Source organism: Haliotis rubra, unplaced genomic scaffold, assembly GCF_003918875.1.
Source record: "Haliotis rubra isolate DU_JTF1 unplaced genomic scaffold, ASM391887v1 Scf385, whole genome shotgun sequence".
NCBI lineage: Eukaryota > Metazoa > Mollusca > Gastropoda > Lepetellida > Haliotidae > Haliotis > Haliotis rubra.
The window spans coordinates 418987-443473 of NW_025767063.1; the positions used below are offsets into that span (position 1 = coordinate 418987).

At 48.5% G+C, this 24487-nt stretch overlaps 1 protein-coding gene across 1 annotated transcript; it reads right to left on the minus strand.

Moving 5' to 3' along the window:
- Positions 1–4824: 4824 nt before the first annotated feature.
- On the minus strand, positions 4825–23810 carry LOC124286541. The gene is made up of 2 exons (XM_046722906.1): positions 23732–23810; positions 4825–5612 (listed from the first exon to the last, which is right to left on the minus strand). The coding sequence occupies exon 2, from the start codon at positions 5606–5608 to the stop codon at positions 5147–5149; it is 462 nt and encodes a 153-aa protein (XP_046578862.1). The 5' UTR covers positions 5609–5612; positions 23732–23810; the 3' UTR covers positions 4825–5146.
- Positions 23811–24487: the final 677 nt, after the last annotated feature.

Genomic DNA, 24487 nt, shown 5'->3' on the forward strand with positions numbered 1-24487 from the left:
TTAAGCAGGCCATCATAAGGTCAAGGCAATAGATGTAGACGTTAAGCAGGCCATCATAAGGTCAAGGCAATAGATGTAGACGTAAAGCAGGCCATCATAAGGTCAAGGCAATAGATGTAGACGTTAAGCAGGCCATCATAAGGTCAAGACAATATAGATGTAGACGTTAAGCAGGCCATTATAAGGTCAAGACAATAGATGTAGACGTTAAGCAGGCCATCATAAGGTCAAGACAATAGATGTAGACGTTAAGCAGGCCGTCATAAGGTCAAGGCAATAGATGTAGACGTTAAGCAGGCCATCATGGTGGCAAGGCAATAGATGTAGACGTTAAGCAGGCCATCATAAGGTCAAGACAATAGATGTAGACGTTAAGCAAGCCATCATAAGGTCAAGGCAATGGATGTAGACGTTAAGCAGGCCATCATAAGGTCAAGGCAATAGATGTAAACGTTAAGCAGGCCATCATAAGGTCAAGTCAATAGATGTAGACGTTAAGCAGGCCATCATAAGGTCAAGGCAATAGATGTAGACGTTAGGCAGGCCATCATGAGGTCAAGACAATATAGATGTAGACGTTAAGCAGGCCATCATAAGGTCAAGGCAATATACATGTAGACGTTAAGCAGGCCATCATGGTGGCAAGGCAATAGATGTAGACGTTAAGCAGGCCATCATAAGGTCAAGGCAATAGATGTAGACGTTAAGCAGGCCATCATGGTGGCAAGGCAATAGATGTAGACGTTAAGCAGGCCATCATAAGATCAAGGCAATAGATGTAGACGTTAAGCAGGCCATCATAAGGTCAAGGCAATAGATGTAGACGTTAAGCAGGCCATCATAAGGTCAAGGCAATAGATGTAGACGTTAAGCAGGCCATCATAAGGTCAAGACAATAGATGTAGACGTTAAGCAGGCCATCCATAAGGTCAAGGCAATAGATGTAGACGTTAAGCAGGCCATCATGGTCAAGGCAAGGCAATAGATGTAGACGTTAAGCAGGCCATCATAAGGTCAAGGCAATAGATGTAGACGTTAAGCAGGCCATCATAAGGTCAAGGCAATAGATGTAGACGTTAAGCAGGCCATCATAAAGATCAAGGCAATAGATGTAGACGTTAAGCAGGCCATCATAAGGTCAAGACAATAGATGTAGACGTTAAGCAGGCCATCATAAGATCAAGGCAATAGATGTAGACGTTAAGCAGGCCATCATAAGGTCAAGGCAATAGATGTAGACGTTAAGCAGGCCATCATAAGGTCAAGGCAATAGATGTAGACGTTAAGCAGGCCATCATAAGGTCAAGGCAATAGATGTAGACGTTAAGCAGGCCATCATAAAGGTCAAGGCAATAGATGTAGACGTTAAGCAGGCCATCATAAGATCAAGGCAATAGATGTAGACGTTAAGCAGGCCATCATAAAGGTCAAGGCAATAGATGTAGACGTTAAGCAGGCCATCATAAGGTCAAGGCAATAGATGTAGACGTTAAGCAGGCCATCATAAGATCAAGGCAATAGATGTAGACGTTAAGCAGGCCATCATAAGGTCAAGGCAATAGATGTAGACGTTAAACAGGCCATCATAAGGTCAAGACAATAGATGTAGACGTTAAGCAGGCCATCATAAGGTCAAGGCAATAGATGTAGACGTTAAGCAGGCCATCATAAGGTCAAGACAATGGATGTAGACGCCATCATCATGAGTCAAGGCAATAGATAGCGGAGCGTTAAGCAGGCCATCATAAGGTCAAGGCAATAGATGTGGGCGATAAGCAGGCCATAGACGTTAAGCAGGTAGACATCATAAGGTCAAGGCAATAATAGATGCAGATCGTCACAAGGCAATAGATGTAGACGATTAAGCAGGCCATCATGGTGGCAAGACAGCAATAGATGTAGACGTTAAGCAGGCCATCATAAGGTCAAGGCAATAGATGTAGACGTTAAGCAGGCCATCATAAGGTCAAGGCAATAGATGTAGACGTAGGATCATAAGGTCAAGGCAATAGATGTAGACGTTAAGCAGGCCATCATAAGGTCAAGGCAATAGATGTAGACGTTAAGCAGGCCATCATGGTGGCAAGGCAATAGATGTAGACGTTAAGGTCAAGGCCATGTCGTTAAGCAGGCCATCATAAGGTCAAGGCAATATAGATGTAGACGTTAAGCAGGCCATCATAAGGTCAAGACAATAGATGTAGACGTTAAGCAGGCCATCGCCAAAGGTCAAACAATAGATGTAGACGTTAAGCAGGCCATCATAAGGTCAAGGCAATAGATGTAGACGTTAAGCAGGCCATCATAGGTCAAGGCAATAGATGTAGACGTTAAGCAGGCCATCATAAGGTCAAGGCAATAGATGTAGACGTTAAGGCAATGGAAGCAGGCCATCATAAGGTCAAGGCAATAGATGTAGACGTTAAGCAGGCCATCATAAAGGTCAAGGCAATAGATGTAGACGTTAAGCAGACAAGGCAATAATGTAGACGGCAGGCCATCATCAAGGCAAGATGTAGACGTTAAGCAGGCCATCATAAGGTCAAGGCAATAGATGTAGACGTTAAGCAGGCCATCATAAGGCCAAGGCAAATAAGGCCATCATCAAGGCAATAGATGTAGACGTTAAGCAGGCCATCATAAGGTCAAGACAATAGATGTAGACGTTAAGCAGGCCATCATAAGGTCAAGGCAATAGATGTAGACGTTAAGCAGGCCATCATAAGGTCAAGACAATAGATGTAGACGTTAAGCAGGCCATCATAAGGTCAAGGCAATAGATGTAGACGTTAGGCAGGCCATCATAAGGTCAAGACAATATAGATGTAGACGTTAAGCAGGCCATTATAATGTCAAGGCAATATAGATGTAGACGTTAGGCAGGCCATCATGATGGCAAGGCTATAGATGCACGGGTGTGTATTAAAACAAAGGTCACATGGTAAGTAGCGGGCGCCTAGTCTTTTGTCAGTGTTGCCTAGCAGTATAACACTTCCCAGAAAACGCAACGGTAATTTTGTCTTTGAACTATTTGATATGCCAACTGGAGAACATTTAAGAAAATCCATTACAAACCTTAAAAATTACGCCAAAATGAAAGCTGCTGCAAATTCGTATTTGTCATCAACTGTGAGTCAGTGAAAAGATTTCCCTCATCCAGTCCACGTGGAGTGCGTAAACTGACGCCACAACGTAATGTGCAGTTTGCATCTTCACCATTTAACACCGAAAACAGACTATCAATTTTGAGAGGAGCGTCACATTGGATTTTGTTTCCATATAAATCGCTTTACGATGTTATAACACATGCATTGACACGACCCGAGTGAAGTCCTTCCTTAGGCCGTTGACTGGAGTGTTTGCTTTACGAAAGTCCAAAACCCGAAAACAAAGTCTTGCACTTGATAGACAGGACTATAATCCAAATGTCAATAACCTTTTACCGATCAATGCACTAGATCTGAACATTTTATCAGCTCCTAGCACTGGAAGGTATGCCTGCAATCACAATACTTGCTTCTTGCACCTTAAGCAGGCAGTAGAATAGGAAAGCGGATTACGTTATGTCGAAGTTAAAAGGATTTACGTAAATACTTCAAGTTATTCTAGCTTCCATATAACCGCAAAATGATGACATAACAGGAATATGCAGGGACCAAGAGTTTACTTCGAGAGAACCGTCAGTTCGAGAGAACCTTGAGTTCGACACAGCAGTATTCGAAACAGCGGTATTTGACACAGCAGTATTCGACACAACGGTATTCGACACAGCGGTATTCGACACAACGGTATTCGACACAGCGGTATTCGACACCGCGGCATTCGACACAGAAGTATTCGACACAAATGTGTTAGACTGTATTTACTCATTGCCCCATGAATTTATCACAGACATGGGAAAACAGAATACGTTGTCTACATAAAAACGAAGAAATTATCTGCATATCTAGATATCCAGCTATCCACAACCGTCAGATACTCAGTCAACTGTGTCAACCATCGGGAGCCCGTTTCACAAAGGGATCTTAGCAATAAGACGTTATAACTGTATGCTAAAGTATTGGAATTAAGATCTCCTTAGCGCCACGATAACTAAGGGCCAAGGTCAGCAAGTCGCCCACGCACCAATAGACTAACGCGTATACTCTGCATATACTGTATATAACTTAGAAACAAACAATTGCTTTTTTAAACTGATAAGGAGCCCCAGTGAAACTGAAGCTGAAAAAATCTGGACTTGCTTCATTTAGGGCTTTAAAGGGCGATGTTCTCCTGTATCCTAACTGTAGGGACATAATGCGGTTCAGGGACAATGAGTTCCTCCACTTTCGGGGGTTCAACCTCACCATGTGGAGCGTGAACACCATCGACAGATGCGGACGCTGACTTTTCGTGTTCATGTGCCCGGCTTGCTCTGAACACCTACTACAAAGTTGAATGCAGGATATATATTAGAATCGCTTCACTGACGCCCACTCAAACCCGGAAGGAATGTCATCTCTCATAAATGCGACATGCTTATTGTGGATGCCCTACTTATAGCTCAGATCTGAAGGCAACTAGAGACAGGAGAATATATTTCGCTACATGTTGTTGCCTCCTACATAAGCCAGATCATCAAATCTCCCTTGTACAAATCACATTATACCCTGGATAAAGAAGGATGACTCCTTTCGAGTATAAGAAGATATAGCGATACCAATCAAATGTTTTCGGACACTTTTATAACCGCGGCAGAGAGGGTTTTGACTTAAAATGGACTCTGCAAGCGTCATACTTGAAACTCCAGCACGTGGTCATCGATACTGAAGTATTAGAAAAACATTCACATGTAAAAATTTATTTTTAAATCTAGGTATAAATTGTATTTTTTACAAAACTAAATCAGACACTCTGTACACATGGACACAGAATTCTACCCGATGGCTTGAATATCATTGAAGTCACCGCTCCTTCAGATTTGTATATTGTATATTGCGTAGTGAGAGAATATATTTTGGTTGAATATCATAGGATATGAGGGGTACACCGTTGGGATATAAATGTTATTTATAGTCATTTGCGTGAATTGTCCGGTTCCGATTTCGCCCGGAAAGATACGAGGGCGTTGGACGTTTGTCCGTCAGCATGACATTTCAAAAATATTCTAATGCATGTCAGCTATCCTGGCCAAAATGTCAAGAACTTGTTCATCGTAATGCACAGGTGGCGCACAATCCAGCCTCCGTCCGCTCTCGGCCAGAATTAGGCGTGTCTGTCTTTCAAGGTCAATGGCGCCGGCAACAACAGCGTCGATGTTGGTGTAGTCGACGCCATGTACGCTGAATGTAGTGTAGAGTTCCTCTGCCAGTTTCCGGCGATAGAAGTCGCCGCGGTTGCCGCTCAGCCCCACATCGTCGTGCATGCCGTTCAGATACATGAGGACATCATCCATGGTGCTCAGTCGGTGATGTCGCAACATCTGGGTGTTGTTCATGAGGAGCATGATGCGTTCACAGGCAACAAGTGCGATGCGGTGGAGTGTTGATACTGGATACATCCGGTCAAGTGACGCCGTCACGGCGGGATCCCGAGCGGACAACTGGTAGTTCACCTGAGACATATTCATCAACCTGGAAAGAAGAGTCATGAAAATAAGCATTTTTCTTGCATTCTCTTTGTTCATTTTTGCTTTGTTTTGTTTTGTGTTGTTTTATTTCGTTTCGTTTCCATTCCCTGAGAGACATATAGCATGTCCCACCACCACCACGAGGGAGACACGTAACATGCCCTACCACAACCACGCAGAGAGACACGTAACATGCTCCACCACCACGTAACATGCCCCACCCCAGAGAGACACGTAACATGTCCTACCACCACCCAGGGAGAGACATGTAACATGCCCCACCACCACCACCCAGGCAGACACGTAACATGCCCTACCACCACCCAGAGAGACACGTAACATGTCCTACCACCACCAAGGGAGACACGTAACATGCCCCACCACCACCACCCAGAGAGACACGTAACATGCCCTACCACCACCCAGGGAGACACGTAACATGCCCTACCACCACCCAGAGAGACACGTAACATGTCCTACCACCACCACGAGGGAGACACGTAACATGTCCTACCACCACCACGAGGGAGACACGTAACATGCCCTACCACCACCCAGGGAGACACGTAACATGTCCTACCACCACCCAGAGAGACACGTAACATGCCCTACCACCACCCAGAGAGACACGTAACATGCCCCATCACCACCCAGGGAGACACGTAACATGTCCTACCAACACCCAGAGAGACACGTAACATGTCCTACCACCACCCAGAGAGACACATAGCATGTCCTACCACCACCACGAGGGAGACACGTAACATGCCCTACCACCACCCAGAGAGACACGTAACATGTCCTACCACCACCACGAGGGAGACACGTAACATGCCCTACCACCACCCAGGGAGACACGTAACATGCCCTACCACCACCCAGAGACACGTAACATGCCCTACCACCACACAGGGGAGACACGTAACATGCCCAACCACCCAGGGGAGACACGTAACATGTCCTACCACCACCCAGAGACACGTAACATGTCCTACCACCACCCAGAGAGACACATAGCATGTCCTACCACCACCACCAGGAAGACAAGTAACATGTCCTACCACCACCACGAGGGAGACACGTAACATGCCCTACCACCACCCAGAGAGACACGTAACATGCCCTACCACCACACAGGGAGACACGTAACATGCCCCACCACCCAGGGAGACACGTAACATGTCCTACCACCACCCAGAGAGACACGTAACATGTCCTACCACCACCCAGAGAGACACATAGCATGTCCTACCACCACCACCAGGAAGACAAGTAACATGTCCTACCACCACCAAGGGAGACACGTAACATGCCCTACCACCACCACGAGGGAGACACGTAACATGCCCTACCACCACCCAGGGAGACACGTAACATGCCCTACCACCACCCAGAGAGACAAGTAACATGTCCTACCACCACCCCGAGGGAGACACGTAACATGCCCTACCACCACCCAGGGAGACACATAGCATGTCCTACCACCACCCAGGGAGACACATAACATGTCCTACAACCACCCAGAGAGACACGTAACATGTTCTACCACCATCAAGGGATACACGTAGCATGTCCTACCACCACCCAGGGAGACACGTAGCATGTCCTACCACCACCCAGGGAGACACGTAACATGCCATACCACCAAATAGGGAAACACGTAACATGTCCTACCACCACCACGAGGGAGACACGTAACATGTCCTACCACCACCAAGGGAGACACGGAACATGTTCTACCACCACCACGAGGGAGACACGTAACATGTCCTACCACCACCCAGGGAGACACGTAACATGTCCTACCACCACCACGAGGGAGACACGTAACATGTCCTACAACCACCAAGGGAGACACGGAACATGTTCTACCACCACCACGAGGGAGACACGTAACATTTCCTACCGCCACCCAGGGAGACACGTAACATGCCCTACCACCACCCAGAGAGACACGTAACATGCCATACCACCAAATAGGGAAACACGTAACATGTCCTACCACCACCCAGAGAGACACGTAGCATGTCCTACCACCACCCAGGGAGACACGTAGCATGTCCTACCACCACCCACGGAGACACGTAGCATGTCCTACCACCACTAGGGACACGTAGCATGTCCTACAACCACCCAGGGAGACACGTAGCATGTCCTACCACCACCCAGGGAGACATGTAACATGTTCTACCACCACCAGGGACACGTAGCATGTCCTACAACCACCAGGGAGACACGAAGATTGTCCTACCACCACCACGAGGGAGACACGTAACATGTCCTACCACCACCCAGGGAGACACGTAACATGCCCTACCACCACCAGGGAGACACGAAGCATGTCCTACCACCCAGAGAGACACGTAACATGTCCTACCACCACCAGGAAGGCACAAAGCATGTCCTATCACTACCAGGAGACACGTAGCATGTCTCACAACCATCAGGGAGACAAGTAGCATGTCCTACCACCATCCAGGGAGACACGTAGCATGCCCTACCACCACCAGGAGACACGTAGCATGTCCTACCCCCACCCAGAGAGACACGTAACATGTCCTACCACTGCCCAGGGAGACACGTAGCATGTCCTACCACCACCAAGGGAGACACGTAACATGTCGAACCACCACCCAGGGAGACACGTAACATGCCCTACCACCACCAGGGAGACACGAAGCATGTCCTACCACCCAGAGAGACACGTAACATGTCCTACCACCACCAGGAAGGAACAAAGCATGTCCTATCACTACCAGGAGACACGTAGCATGTCTTACCACCACCAGGGAGACAAGTAGCATGTCCTACCACCACCCAGGGAGACACGTAGCATGCCCTACCACCATCCAGGGAGACACGTAGCATGCCCTACCACCACCAGGAGACACGTAGCATGTCCTACCCCCACCCAGAGAGACATGTAACATGTCCTACCACTGCCCAGGGAGACACGTAGCATGTCCTACCACCACCAAGGGAGACACGTAACATATCGAACCACCACCCAGGGAGACACGTAACATGCCCTACCACCACCAGGGAGACACGAAGCATGTCCTACCGCCCAGAGAGACACGTACATGTCCTACCACCACCAGGAAGGCACAAAGCATGTCCTATCACTACCAGGAGACACGTAGCATGTCCTACCACCACCAGGGAGACAAGTAGCATGTCCTACCACCACCCAGGGAGACACGTAGCATGCCCTACCACCATCCAGGGAGACACGTAGCATGCCCTACCACCACCAGGAGACACGTAGCATGTCCTACCCCCACCCAGAGAGACACGTAACATGTCCTACCACTGCCCAGGGAGACACGTAGCATATCCTACCACCACCAAGGGAGACACATAACATGTCCTATCACTATCCAGGGAGACACGTAGCATGTCCTACCACCACCACGAGGGAGACACGTAACATGCCCTACCACAACCCAGTTAGACAAGTAACATGTCCTACCACCACCAAGGGAGACACGTAACATGTCCTACCACCACCACCAGGGAGACACGTAGCATGTCCTACCACCACCCAGAGAGACAAGTAACATGTCCTTCCACCACCATTGGAGACACGTAACATGTCCTACAACCACCACGAGGGAGACACGTAACATGCCCTACCACCACCCAGGGAGACACGTAACATGCCCTACCACCACCCAGAGAGACAAGTAACATGTCCTACCACCACCACGAGGGAGACACGTAACATGCCCTACAACCACCACGAGGGAGACACGTAACATGCCCTACCACCACCCAGGGAGACACGTAGCATGTCCTACCACCACCACGAGGGAGACACGTAACATGCCCTACCACAACCCAGAGAGACAAGTAACATGTCCTACCACCACCAAGGGAGACACGTAACATGTCCTACCACCACCACCAGGGAGACACGTAGCATGTCCTACCACCACCCAGAGAGACAAGTAACATGTCCTTCCACCACCATTGGAGACACGTAACATGTCCTACAACCACCACGAGGGAGACACGTAACATGCCCTACCACCACCCAGGGAGACACGTAACATGCCCTACCACCACCCAGAGAGACAAGTAAGATGTCCTACCACCACCACGAGGGAGACACGTAACATGCCCTACCACCACCCAGGGAGACACGTAACATGTCCTACCACCACCCAGGGAGACACGTCACGTGCCCTACCACCACCACGAGGGAGACGCGTAACATTTCCTACCACCACACAGAGAGACACATAGCATGTCCTACCACCACCACGAGGGAGACACGTAACATGCCCTACCACCACCCAGGGAGACAAGTAACATGCCCTACCACCACCCAGGGAGACACGTAACATGCCCTACCACCACCCAGGGAGACACGTAACATGTCCTACCACCACCCAGGGAGACACGTAACGTTCCCTACCACCACCACGAGGGAGACGCGTAACATTTCCTACCACCACACACAGAGACACATAGCATGTCCTACAACCACCCAGAGAGACACGTAACATGTTCTACCACCATCAAGGGAAACACGTAACATGTCCTACCACCACCCAGGGAGACACGTAGCATGTCCTACCACACCCAGGGAGACACGTAACATGCCATACCACCAAATAGGGAAACACGTAACATGTCCTACCAACACCACGAGGGAGACACTAACATCTCCTAACACCACCCAGAGAGACACGTAACATGTCCTACCACCACCACGAGGGAGACGCGTAACATGCCCTACCACCACCACGGGGGAGACACGTAACATGTCCTACCACCACCCAGGGAGACACGTAGCATGTCCTACCACCACCCAGGGAGACACGTAACATGTCCTACCACCACCACGAGGGAGACACGTAACATGTCCTACCACCACCCAGAGAGACAAGTAACATGTCCTACCACCACCAAGGGAGACACGTAACATGTCCTACCACCACCACGAGGGAGACACGTAACATGCCCTACCACCACCACGAGGGAGACACGTAACATGCCCTACCACCACCCAGAGAGACACGTAACATGTCCTACCACCACACAGAGAGACACATAGCATGTCCTACCACCACCCAGGGAGACACATAACATGTCCTACAACCACCAAGAGAGACACGTAACATGTCCTACCACCACCCACGGAGACACGTAACATGCCATACCACCAAATGGGAAACACGTAACATGTCCTACAACCACCAAGAGAGACACGTAACATGTTCTACCACCATCAAGGATACACGTAGCATGTCCTACCACCACCCGCGGAGACACGTAACATGCCATACCACCACCCAGGGAGACACATAACATGTCCTACAACCACCAAGAGAGACACGTAACATGTTCTACCACCATCAAGGGAGACACATAACATGTCCTACCACCACCACGAGGGAGACACGTAACATGTTCTACCACCACCACGAGGGAGACACGTAACATGTCCTACCACCACCCAGGGAGGCACGTAGCATGTCCTACAACCACCAGGGAGACACGTAACATGTTCTACCACCACGAGGGAGACACGTAACATGCCATACCACCAAATAGGGAAACACGTAACATGTCCTACCACCACCCAGAGAGACGTGGCATGTCCTACCACCACCCAGGGAGACACGTAGCATGTCCTACCACCACCCACGGAGACACGTAGCATGTCCTACCACCACCCAGGGAGACATGTAACATGTTCTACCACCACTAGGGACACGTAGCATGTCCTACCACCACCCAGGGAGACACGTAACATGTCCTACCACCACCACGAGGGAGACACGTAACATGTCCTACCACCACCCAGAGAGACAAGTAACATGTCCTACCACCACCAAGGGAGACACGTAACATGTCCTACCACCACCACGAGGGAGACACGTAACATGCCCTACCACCACCACGAGGGAGACACGTAACATGCCCTACCACCACCCAGAGAGACACGTAACATGTCCTACCACCACACAGAGAGACACATAGCATGTCCTACCACCACCCAGGGAGACACATAACATGTCCTACAACCACCAAGAGACACGTAACATGTCCTACCACCACCCACGGAGACACGTAACATGCCATACCACCAAATAGGGAAACACGTAACATGTCCTACAACCACCAAGAGAGACACGTAACATGTTCTACCACCATCAAGGGATACACGTAGCATGTCCTACCACCACCCACGGAGACACGTAACATGCCATACCACCACCCAGGGAGACACATAACATGTCTTACAACCACCAAGAGAGACACGTAACATGTTCTACCACCATCAAGGGAGACACATAACATGTCCTACCACCACCACGAGGGAGACACGTAACATGTTCTACCACCACCACCACGAGGGAGACACGTAACATGTCCTACCACCACCCAGGGAGGGCACGTAGCATGTCCTACAACCACCAGGGAGACACGTAACATGTTCTACCACCACGAGGGAGACACGTAACATGCCCTACCACCAAATGGGAAACACGTAACATGTCCTACCACCACCCAGAGAGACACGTAGCATGTCCTACCACCACCCAGGGAGACACGTAGCATGTCCTACCACCACCCACGGAGACACGTAGCATGTCCTACCACCACCCAGGGAGACATGTAACATGTTCTACCACCACTAGGGACACGTAGCATGTCCTACAACCACCCAGGGAGACACGTAGCATGTCCTACCACCACCAGGGAGACACGAAGATTGTCCTACCACCACCCAGGGAGACACGTAACATGTCCTACCACCACCAGGGAGACGCGTAGCATGTCCTACCACCACCCAGGGAGACACGTAGGATGTCCTCCCGCCACCCAGAGAGACACGAAACATGTCCTACCACCACCAGGAAGACAAGTAGCATGTCCTACCACCACCAGGGAGACACGTTGCATTTCCTACCACCACCAGGAAGACACGTAACATGTCCTACCACCACCCAGGGAGACACGTAACATGCCCTACCACCACACAGGGAGGCACGTAGCATGTCCTACCACCACACAGGGAGACACGTAACATGTCCTACCACCATCCAGGGAGACACGTAACATGCCCTACCACCACCCAGGGAGACACGAAGATTGTCCTACCACCACCCAGGGAGACACGTAACATGTCCTACCACCACCCAGGGAGGCACGTAACATGTCCTACCACCACCCAGGGAGACACGTAGCATGTCCTACCACCACCAGGGAGACACGAAGATTGTCCTACCACCACCCAGGGAGACACGTAACATGTCCTACCACCACCCAGAGAGACAAGTAACATGTCCTACCACCACCAAGGGAGACACGTAACATGTCCTACCACCACCACGAGGGAGACACGTAACATGCCCTACCACCACCACGAGGGAGACACGTAACATGCCCTACCACCACCCAGAGAGACACGTAACATGTCCTACCACCACACAGAGAGACACATAGCATGTCCTACCACCACCCAGGGAGACACATAACATGTCCTACAACCACCAAGAGAGACACGTAACATGTCCTACCACCACCCACGGAGACACGTAACATGCCATACCACCAAATAGGGAAACACGTAACATGTCCTACAACCACCAAGAGAGACACGTAACATGTTCTACCACCATCAAGGGATACACGTAGCATGTCCTACCACCACCCACGGAGACACGTAACATGCCATACCACCACCCAGGGAGACACATAACATGTCCTACAACCACCAAGAGAGACACGTAACATGTTCTACCACCATCAAGGGAGACACATAACATGTCCTACCACCACCACGAGGGAGACACGTAACATGTTCTACCACCACCACGAGGGAGACACGTAACATGTCCTACCACCACCCAGGGAGGCACGTAGCATGTCCTACAACCACCAGGGAGACACGTAACATGTTCTACCACCACGAGGGAGACACGTAACATGCCATACCACCAAATAGGGAAACACGTAACATGTCCTACCACCACCCAGAGAGACACGTAGCATGTCCTACCACCACCCAGGGAGACACGTAGCATGTCCTACCACCACCCACGGAGACACGTAGCATGTCCTACCACCACCCAGGGAGACATGTAACATGTTCTACCACCACTAGGGACACGTAGCATGTCCTACCACCACCCAGGGAGACACGTAACATGTCCTACCACCACCACGAGGGAGACACGTAACATGTCCTACCACCACCCAGAGAGACAAGTAACATGTCCTACCACCACCAAGGGAGACACGTAACATGTCCCTACCACCACCACGAGGGAGACACGTAACATGCCCTACCACCACCACGAGGGACACGTAACATGCCCTACCACCACCCAGAGAGACACGTAACATGTCCTACCACCACACAGAGAGACACATAGCATGTCCTACCACCACCCAGGAGACACATAACATGTCCTACAACCACCAAGAGAGACACGTAACATGTCCTACCACCACCCACGGAGACACGTAACATGCCATACCACCAAATAGGGAAACACGTAACATGTCCTACAACCACCAAGAGAGACACGTAGCATGCTCTACCACCATCAAAGGGATACACGTAGCATGTCCTACCACCACCCACGGAGACACGTAACATGCCATACCACCACCCAGGGAGACACATAACATGTCTTACAACCACCAAGAGAGACACGTAACATGTTCTACCACCATCAAGGGAGACACATAACATGTCCTACCACCACCACGAGGGAGACACGTAACATGTTCTACCACCACCACGAGGGAGACACGTAACATGTCCTACCACCACCCAGGGAGGCACGTAGCATGTCCTACAACCACCAGGGAGACACGTAACATGTTCTACCACCACGAGGGAGACACGTAACATGCCCTACCACCAAATAGGGAAACACGTAACATGTCCTACCACCACCCAGAGAGACACGTAGCATGTCCTACCACCACCCAGGGAGACACGTAGCATGTCCTACCACCACCCACGGAGACACGTAGCATGTCCTACCACCACCCAGGGAGACATGTAACATGTTCTACCACCACTAGGGACACGTAGCATGTCCTACAACCACCCAGGGAGACACGTAGCATGTCCTACCACCACCAGGGAGACACGAAGATTGTCCTACCACCACCCAGGGAGACACGTAACATGTCCTACCACCACCAGGGAGACGCGTAGCATGTCCTACCACCACCCAGGGAGACACGTAGGATGTCCTCCCGCCACCCAGAGAGACACGTAGCATGTCCTACCACCACCAGGAAGACAAGTAGCATGTCCTACCACCACCAGGGAGACACGTTGCATTTCCTACCACCACCAGGAAGACACGTAACATGTCCTACCACCACCCAGGGAGACACGTAACATGCCCTACCACCACACAGGGAGGCACGTAGCATGTCCTACCACCACACAGGGAGACACGTAACATGTCCTACCACCATCCAGGGAGACACGTAACATGCCCTACCACCACCCAGGGAGACACGAAGATTGTCCTACCACCACCCAGGAGACACGTAACATGTCCTACCACCACCCAGGGAGGCAGCGTAACATGTCCTACCACCCAGGGGAGACACGTAGCATGTCCTACCACCACCAGGGAGACACGAAGATTGTCCTACCACCACCCAGGGAGACACGTAACATGTCCTACCACCACCAGGGAGACGCGTAGCATGTCCTACCACCACCCAGGGAGACACGTAGGATGTCCTCCCGCCACCCAGAGAGACACGTAACATGTCCTACCACCACCAGGAAGACAAGTAGCATGTCCTACCACCACCAGGGAGACATGTTGCATTTCCTACCACCACCCAGGGAGACACGTAACATGTCCTACCACCACCCAGGGAGACACGTAACATGTTCTACCACCACCACGAGGGAGACACGTAACATGTCCTACCAACACCCAGGGAGACACGTAACATGCCATACCACCAAATAGGGAAACACGTAACATGTCCTACCACCACCCAGAGAGACACGTAGCATGTCCTACCACCACCCAGGGAGACACGTAGCATGTCCTACCACCACCCACGGAGACACGTAGCATGTCCTACCACCACCCAGGGAGACATGTAACATGTTCTACCACCACTAGGGACACGTAGCATGTCCTACAACCACCCAGGGAGACACGTAGCATGTCCTACCACCACCAGGGAGACACGAAGATTGTCCTACCACCACCAGGGCGACGCGTAGCATGTCCTACCACCACCCAGGGAGACACGTAGGATGTCCTCCCGCCACCCAGAGAGACACGTAACATGCCCTACCACCACCAGGAAGACAAGTAGCATGTCCTACCACCACCAGGGAGACACGTTGCATTTCCTACCACCACCAGGAAGACACGTAACATGTCCTACCACCACCCAGGGAGACACGTAACATGCCCTACCACCACCAGGGAGACACGAAGCATGTCCTACCACCCAGAGAGACACGTAACATGTCCTACCACCACCAGGAACACACAAAGCATGTCCTATGACTACCAGGAGACACGTAGCATGTCCTACCACCACCAGGGAGACAAGTAGCATGTCTTACCACCACCAAGGGAGACACGTAGCATGCCCTACCACCATCCAGGGAGACACGTAGCATGCCCTACCACCACCAGGAGACACGTAGCATGCCCTACTACCATCCAGGGAGACACGTAGCATGCCCTACCACCACCAGGAGACACGTAGCATGCCCTACCACCATCCAGGGAGACACGTAGCATGCCCTACCACCACCAGGAGACACGTAGCATGTCCTACCCCCACCCTGGGAGACACGTAACATGTCCTACCACCACCAGGAGACACGTAACATGTCCTATCACTACCAAGGGAGACACGTAGCATGTCCTACCACCACCAGGAGACACGTAGCATGTCCTACCACCGCGAGGAGACACGTAACATGTCCTATCACTACCCAGGGAGACACGAAGCATGTCCTAACACCACCAGGGACACACGTAACCTTTACTATCACTACCCAGGGAGACACGAAGCATGTCCTACCACCACCAGGGACACACGTAACATGTCCTTTCACTACCCAGGGAGACACGTAGCATGTCCTACCAGCACCAGGAGACACGTAACATGTCCTATAACTACCAAGGGAGACACGTAGCATGTCCTACCACCACCAGAAGACACGTAACATGTCCTATCACTACCCAGGGAGACACGAAGCATGTCCTACCACCACCCAGGGAGACACGAAGCATGTCCTACCACCACCAAGGGAGACACGTAACATGTCCTACCACCACCCAGAGAGACACGTAACATATCCTACCACCACCAGGGAGACACGAAGCATGTCCTACCACCACCAGTGAGACACGAAGCATGTCCTACCACCACCCAGGGAGACACGTAGCATGTCCTGCCACCACCATTGAGACACGTAACATGTCCTATCACTACCAAGGGAGACACGTAGCATGTCCTACCACCACCAGAAGACACGTAACATGTCCTATCACTACCCAGGGAGACACGAAGCATGTCCTACCACCACCCAGGGAGACACGAAGCATGTCCTACCACCACCCAGGGAGACACGTAACATGTCCTACCACCACCCAGAGAGACACGTAACATATCCTACCACCACCATTGAGACACGAAGCATGTCCTACCACCACCAGGGAGACACGAAGCATGTCCTACCACCACCCAGGGAGACACGAAGCATGTCCTACCACCACCCAGGGAGACACGAAGCACCACCAAGGAGAAATTAGGTAGTCTTATAAAGTTGTAACCATGAACTAATATTCATATTTCTAAGTATGCAATTCACAAGCAGCTGTCGTCATACTCCGATGGCGATAACAATTACGAGCTTTTAAACGCCTCCCGATTATACTGTGTTGTCAGACTTTTTTCAATGAACAGGATATATTTCGGCGGTAAGCTTTATGACAGTGATTAAAGATCACATAAACCCTAGGGGGTAAAAATACATAAATCACTAACTGGCATCGTTATAAATGAAACCCCGTCATTAAAACTACTCATTTCGACCTTTAATTGACTTAAATCGACCTTTTTGACAACAGTGCACAATTCTCACCCGCGAACGAAATTTCAACCAATCAGAGCGGCGCGACTCTGTGACGTCATATGAGGAATAGCTTTGAGGGCCGATGCAGAATTCATCTACATTTTAGGGGGTAAATTATCTTGTTTACAGGCTTGTATAAACCTGAAATCGTGACAATTGTTGTGGAAAATGAAAGCTATATGTTCTCACAATCTACTGTCATTTAATTTTGTCTCCCCGCTTTGCCTAGTTTCCGAGTTACAACTTGTTTTCATAGACGCTTCTGTCACAATTGATTGGTGGCGTTAGGCCCTATTTGTATAATGACTGATCCAAATTGATCCCATTTCTGTGTTTTTTTACCTCGATATTTAATCATGTCATGTAAAAATCTGTTTGTATTCTCAAAACAGTGTCGGCCCATAAGTTTTCACATGCAATACAGCAATTAATACTCCCTTGTTGTAACCCGTGTTAGGTGGTATAAAGCTACACATGTTATTTGTCATCATTCACTTGATGGTCAGTTAATGAATTTATAACAGGTATAATTAGTGGTAACACACTTAGATTACCCGACAAAGGTTCCCATTTGGCATTTCTTGTGTCTGGAGTAAATATTCAACATTATAAACATCGATCAAAGGATTAACCGATAACACGCTGATTGATTAATTACTTTTATCTTACACAGCGGAATTGTCAAAGGTAGTGTTTATGTATGTAGATTTACTAATCTATACTGAATACACTCTGCCGTGTCGGTGTCTGCGTAAAAACAACGTCCTTCTTTCAAAGGATTAACCGCCAATACATTGATTGATTGCCCATTATTGGCTAACTAAATTACTGTTTTTAATGAAAGGCGGACATTATGCAATTAGTTGCCAGGTGTGCTATCTTGGGTGACCAATGAGACTATACACCAATACCTGAAAAGATTTATCTCTTTTTCGTATATTAAACTGTTAAAAGACACATCATTTGGAACAGTTTTGTGGATATTGATGGATACATTCCTCAAACAAGGTAATGACCTGATATTGTTCCTATAACTTTAATCTGTTTTAATTTTAATATTTGCATTTTGTTTTTTATTCATTTGTCGTAGCATTCAACAGAATCATTGTTTTCGCCGTGAAGTGTAATGAGACAGACAACATACACTAGGTGTGTGTGCGAATTATGATTCACATTGGCAAACTATAAAATGTCTAGATATTACAGTTCTGTTATAAATTCACTATAAGTATCAGCAGATCGTCAGCTTTTCATTTAGTTTCAAAATGCATAAAAGTATGATAATAAACTAATTAGGATTATAAGACCAAATATAAAGACGCACATTGACTAGTATCTACATACTGGTGAGTGGACATTAACCATGTGAATGTAGCAAGAAATTTATCGCGCAGTATTGTGACTTCGACCCCCACCTCGCTTCCGTGGAAGAAATCGTTATGTTATAAGTTGTGTCATGCAAAATCCTTTTGGTTATGATTCCAATACATATTTAACTACGAGTAGAAAGTAGTTTTGATTTTCTAACTTGATGAAAACAAACTATAATCTCATTAATTCTAACAGACTTTACGATTTTCAAAAATGGCGGCGCCCTGTCGGGAACATCCGCCAGTCTGTGGATAAATGCTATTTAGGTTTGTTTTCACCGAGTTAAAAATCAAAACTACTTTCTACTGGTAGTAAAATATGTATTTTATTGATGGCCAATAGGATTTTGCATGACATAGCGTATAACATAACAATTTCTCGTGGCAGCGAGGTGGGAGTCAATATAATACTACTTACAATATTATTGTTACTTCGACCACAACCTCACTTCCGAGGAAGAAATCGTTATGTTACAAGTTGTGTTATGGAAAATCTTTATGGTCATCAATCATATACATATTTTACTATAACTAGTAAGTAGTTTTGATTCTTTAACTTCCGTGAAGCGATCTTAACACAAGTAAGATATCGTTTCAGGCTTCCACAACGCTCGCTTCGCACTCACAAACATAACCCATTTAGCACGAACTGCGGGGTCCTGTGGAAATCTGTGCATGGTGACACCATCACCCGACCCCTAGGAGCAATTGACGACAAAGCAACGATTCGTCATGTCGTCGTTCATGTCGAGAAATCATCAAAATGATGAGCGTGCTACACACTTTCTATACAACCAGGGATACTCTACAACAGAGTCTCCCTGATACAACTAACTGAAAATCGTTCCTCATATGACGTCACTGCAGTGCTCTTACGTAACCTGTCTGTGGTTTCGTTGGCGGGCGAGAGGGAAGCAGGCGACTTTTTGGCCACTTTTAATCGCTCGGTATTAATAAACCACAAGTTTTTAAAGAATAAATTTGGTGTTCCGCATAAGACTAACCACAAATCTTTCATATGTAATGGTTAAAAGAGTAACAAAAAACAAAGTTTAGTGGTTCTTTAATAACTTAAGCAGTCACTATTAAACTCGCCAACAGTAAATTTACAAACGTTATCTCCCCATGATAAACAAATCGTTGTGATTTAAAAGGATTTCCCTGGGAGTCCACAACGACGCCATTCGCCTCCTCAGGGGGTACATAAGTGTCCACAACGCCGAAGCGAGCGTCCCCCACGCATCTCAAGGAGGGATAGGTCTGCCGACATGCCAACCGGCGAAGGCGACCTCCAAAGCAACTAACACAACAACAACAACGAAGCGAGCTCCACATTACCCACCAACATCACCTCATGGCGTTATATCTTTGTCTCTCTGACATGCATCATTGGTCTACGCATCAGAGCACCCTGCAGGCGGTTTGTTTCACCACCGAATGCTGCGTTTGTAAAGAAACAGACGGGTCATTGTGACAGAGTATCCAGGGTTTTTTTTGATACTGTAAGAAAGATTAACATCATGTATACTATCAATATGCATGAGATAGCAAGCAGATGTTAAGACACAACGGATCCAGTGTATAATTACATCAAACACGACGGCGCTTTCAGCCGTTCCACTCGTTGGAGCATGTGAAAACTGGTATGCACAGCCCTGTCACTGCATGCCTGGGTCCTAGCAATACAACTCTACATAGACAACACACACAACAACACACACAAAACACACAAAACACACACACAAAACACATAAACACTTACAACACACATGAACACCTAAAACACACATGTACAAAGTCTACATCATACTGCCAGGGCAGGCTAGAGCAAGAAATAACGGACTATGGCCCTGACAAAGTCCATCTCACACAGTAATGGCAGAGTAGATCAGGAAATAACGGACTGTGGCCCTCACAAAGTCTATCTCACTCTGTCAGGGCATGCTGGAGCAGGAAATAACGGACTATCGCCCTCACAAAGTCTATCTCACACTGTCAGGGCAGACTATAGCAGGAAATAACGGACTATCGCCCTCACAAAGTCTATCTCACACTGTCAGAGCAGACTAGAGCAAGAAATAACGGACTATCGCCCTCACAAAGTCTATCTCATACTGTCAGGGCAGACTAGAGCAAGAAATAACGGACTATCGCCCTCACAAAGTCTATCTCATACTGTCAGGGCAGACTATATCAGGAAATAACGGACTATCGCCCTCACAAAGTCTATCTCATACTGTCGGAGCAGACACAGGAAATAACGGAGTCTCGCAAAGTCTATCTCACACTGTCAGGGCAGACTAGAGCAAGGAAATAACGGACTATGGCCCTCACAAAGTCTATCTCATACTGTCAGGGCAGACTAGAGCAAGAAATAACGGACTATCGCCCTCACAAAGTCTATCTCACACTGTCAGGGCAGACTAGAGCAGGAAATAACGGACTGTGGCCCTCACAAAGTCTATCTCACACTGTCAGGGCAGACTAGAGCAGGAAATAACGGACTGTGGCCCTCACAAAGTCTATCTCACACTGTCAGGGCAGACTAGAGCAGGAAATAACGGACTGTGGCCCTCACAAAGTCTATCTCACACTGTCAGGGCAGACTAGAGCAGGAAATAACGGACTGTGGCCCTCACAAAGTCTATCTCACACTGTCAGGGCAGACTATAGCAGGAAATAACGGACTATGGCCCTCACAAAGTCTATCTCACACTGTCAGGGCAGACTAGAGCAGGAAATAACGGACTGTGGCCCCCTCACAAAGTCTATCTCACACTGTCAGGGCAGACTAGAGCAGGAAATAACGGACTGTGGCCCTCACAAAGTCTATCTCACACTGTCAGGGCAGACTAGAGCAGGAAATAACGGACTGTGGCCCTCACAAAGTCTATCTCACACTGTCAGGGCAGACTAGAGCAGGAAATAACGGACTGTGGCCCTCACAAAGTCTATCTCACACTGTCAGGGCAGACTAGAGCAGGAAATAACGGACTGTGGCCCTCACAAAGTCTATCTCACACTGTCAGGGCAGACTAGAGCAGGAAATAACGGACTGTGGCCCTCACAAAGTCTATCTCACACTGTCAGGGCAGACTAGAGCAGGAAATAACGGACTGTGGCCCCCTCTACAAAGTCTATCTCACACTGTCAGGGCAGACTAGAGCAGGAAATAACGGACTGTGGCCCTCACAAAGTCTATCTCACACTGTCAGGGCAGACTAGAGCAGGAAATAACGGACTGTGGCCCTCACAAAGTCTATCTCACACTGTCAGGGCAGACTAGAGCAGGAAATAACGGACTATGGCCCTCACAAAGTCTATCTCACACTGTCAGGGCAGACTAGAGCAGGAAATAACGGACTGTGGCCCTCCCTCACAAAGTCTATCTCACACTGTCAGGGCAGACTAGAGCAGGAAATAACGGACTGTGGCCCTCACAAAGTCTATCTCACACAGTCAGGGCAGACTATAGCAGGAAATAACGGACTATGGCCCTCACAAAGTCTATCTCACACTGTCAGGGCAGACTAGAGCAGGAAATAACGGACTGTGGCCCTCACAAAGTCTATCTCACACTGTCGGAGCAGACTAGAGCAGGAAATAACGGACTGTGGCCCTCACAAAGTCTATCTCACACTGTCAGGGCAGACTAGAGCAGGAAATAACGGACTGTGGCCCTCACAAAGTCTATCTCACACTGTCAGGGCAGACTAGAGCAGGAAATAACGGACTGTGGCCCTCACAAAGTCTATCTCACACTGTCAGGGCAGACTAGAGCAGGAAATAACGGACTATGGCCCTCACAAAGTCTATCTCACACTGTCAGGGCAGACTAGAGCAGGAAATAACGGACTGTGGCCCCTCACAAAGTCTATCTCTCACACTGTCAGGGCAGACTATAGCAGGAAATAACGGACTATGGCCCTCACAAAGTCTATCTCACACTGTCAGGGCAGACTATATCAGGAAATAACGGACTATGGCCCTCACAAAGTCTATCTCACACTGTCAGGGCAGACTAGAGCAGGAAATAACGGACTATGGCCCTCACAAAGTCTATCTCACACTGTCAGGGCAGACTAGAGCAGGAAATAACGGACTATGGCCCTCACAAAGTCTATCTCACACTGTCAGGGCAGACTAGAGCAGGAAATAACGGACTATGGCCCTCACAAAGTCTATCTCACACAGTCAGGGCAGACTATATCAGGAAATAACGGACTATGGCCCTCACAAAGTCTATCTCACACTGTCAGGGCAGACTATAGCAGGAAATAACGGACTGTGGCCCTCACAAAGTCTATCTCATACTGTCGGGTGATAAATGTATTTAATATGAAGACTGCAGTTTTCCATGGACAGAAATAGAGGTACGCTATTTTATTACTTTAAATATTCATATACTTTATATTACCATTCACATAGTTGAATAACAGCTGTAGAATATGCTGGCTCAAGGTCGAGGCCAGTAATTAAGAAATAATAATCAGGCTTTGTCAAATCGCCGTGAAACTGAATAAGACGATTAGTTCTGGCCATAGCACGAGTCAAGTGCGATAACTGTAATATGTAATAATAAACTGCAATATGTCGATTATCATCAATAATAAAGCATTCACTGATTGTACACACATATCGTACCTCAAATCCACAGACTGGTTATTGTCACTTGTCACTGAGCGTTGCCAGGTAGCGATCAAGTAACAAATGACAAGGGGAGGCTACTCGTGTTGGCCTACTTTTGAGGAGATTTGACATGCGCGATAAGAGGTAAAATCGATCCGCAACAGTGCGATTATACTGGTTTTTTTCTTGACTGTATCCTGGTACCTGACATATTGACCTGTATTGTTAAGGCGAGTCCTGGCACAGATCCGATCTCAGTATTGGGTTCAACTTCGCGCTTAAGCTTTTGCGACTTAGTTACCGACATATCTGTACGTGTGTGTCCCTGTGAGTGCGTTTGCGACTTAGTTACCGACATATCTGTACGTGTGTGTCCCTGTGTGCGTGCGTGCGTGCGTGAGCGTGTGTGCTCTTGGCTACCACACTCAGACACAGTACACTGGCCCGAGCCGACTTGCGCTTGTTTTAGTACTTAAAACCTTAAAGCAGCAGGAACCATGTTTTATCCTACATAGGAATGACGCGACCAGGGTTCGAACCCCTAACCTCCGCTCTCCAAGCAGATGCTCAATCCACTAGACCACCTACTGGTCATCACCTCAAGGACCTCCGAACCTAGTGCTTTGGGAATGTGGTTGTACGCCGTCAAGTTGCATGGAATCAGTTGTAGTTTCACACCAAGAGTACATTACTTTCTTACACGTTTTCAAGGTGTCAGAGAATACAGAGTGAGTGAGTGAGTTAAAATTTAACGTCACATCGGCAATATTT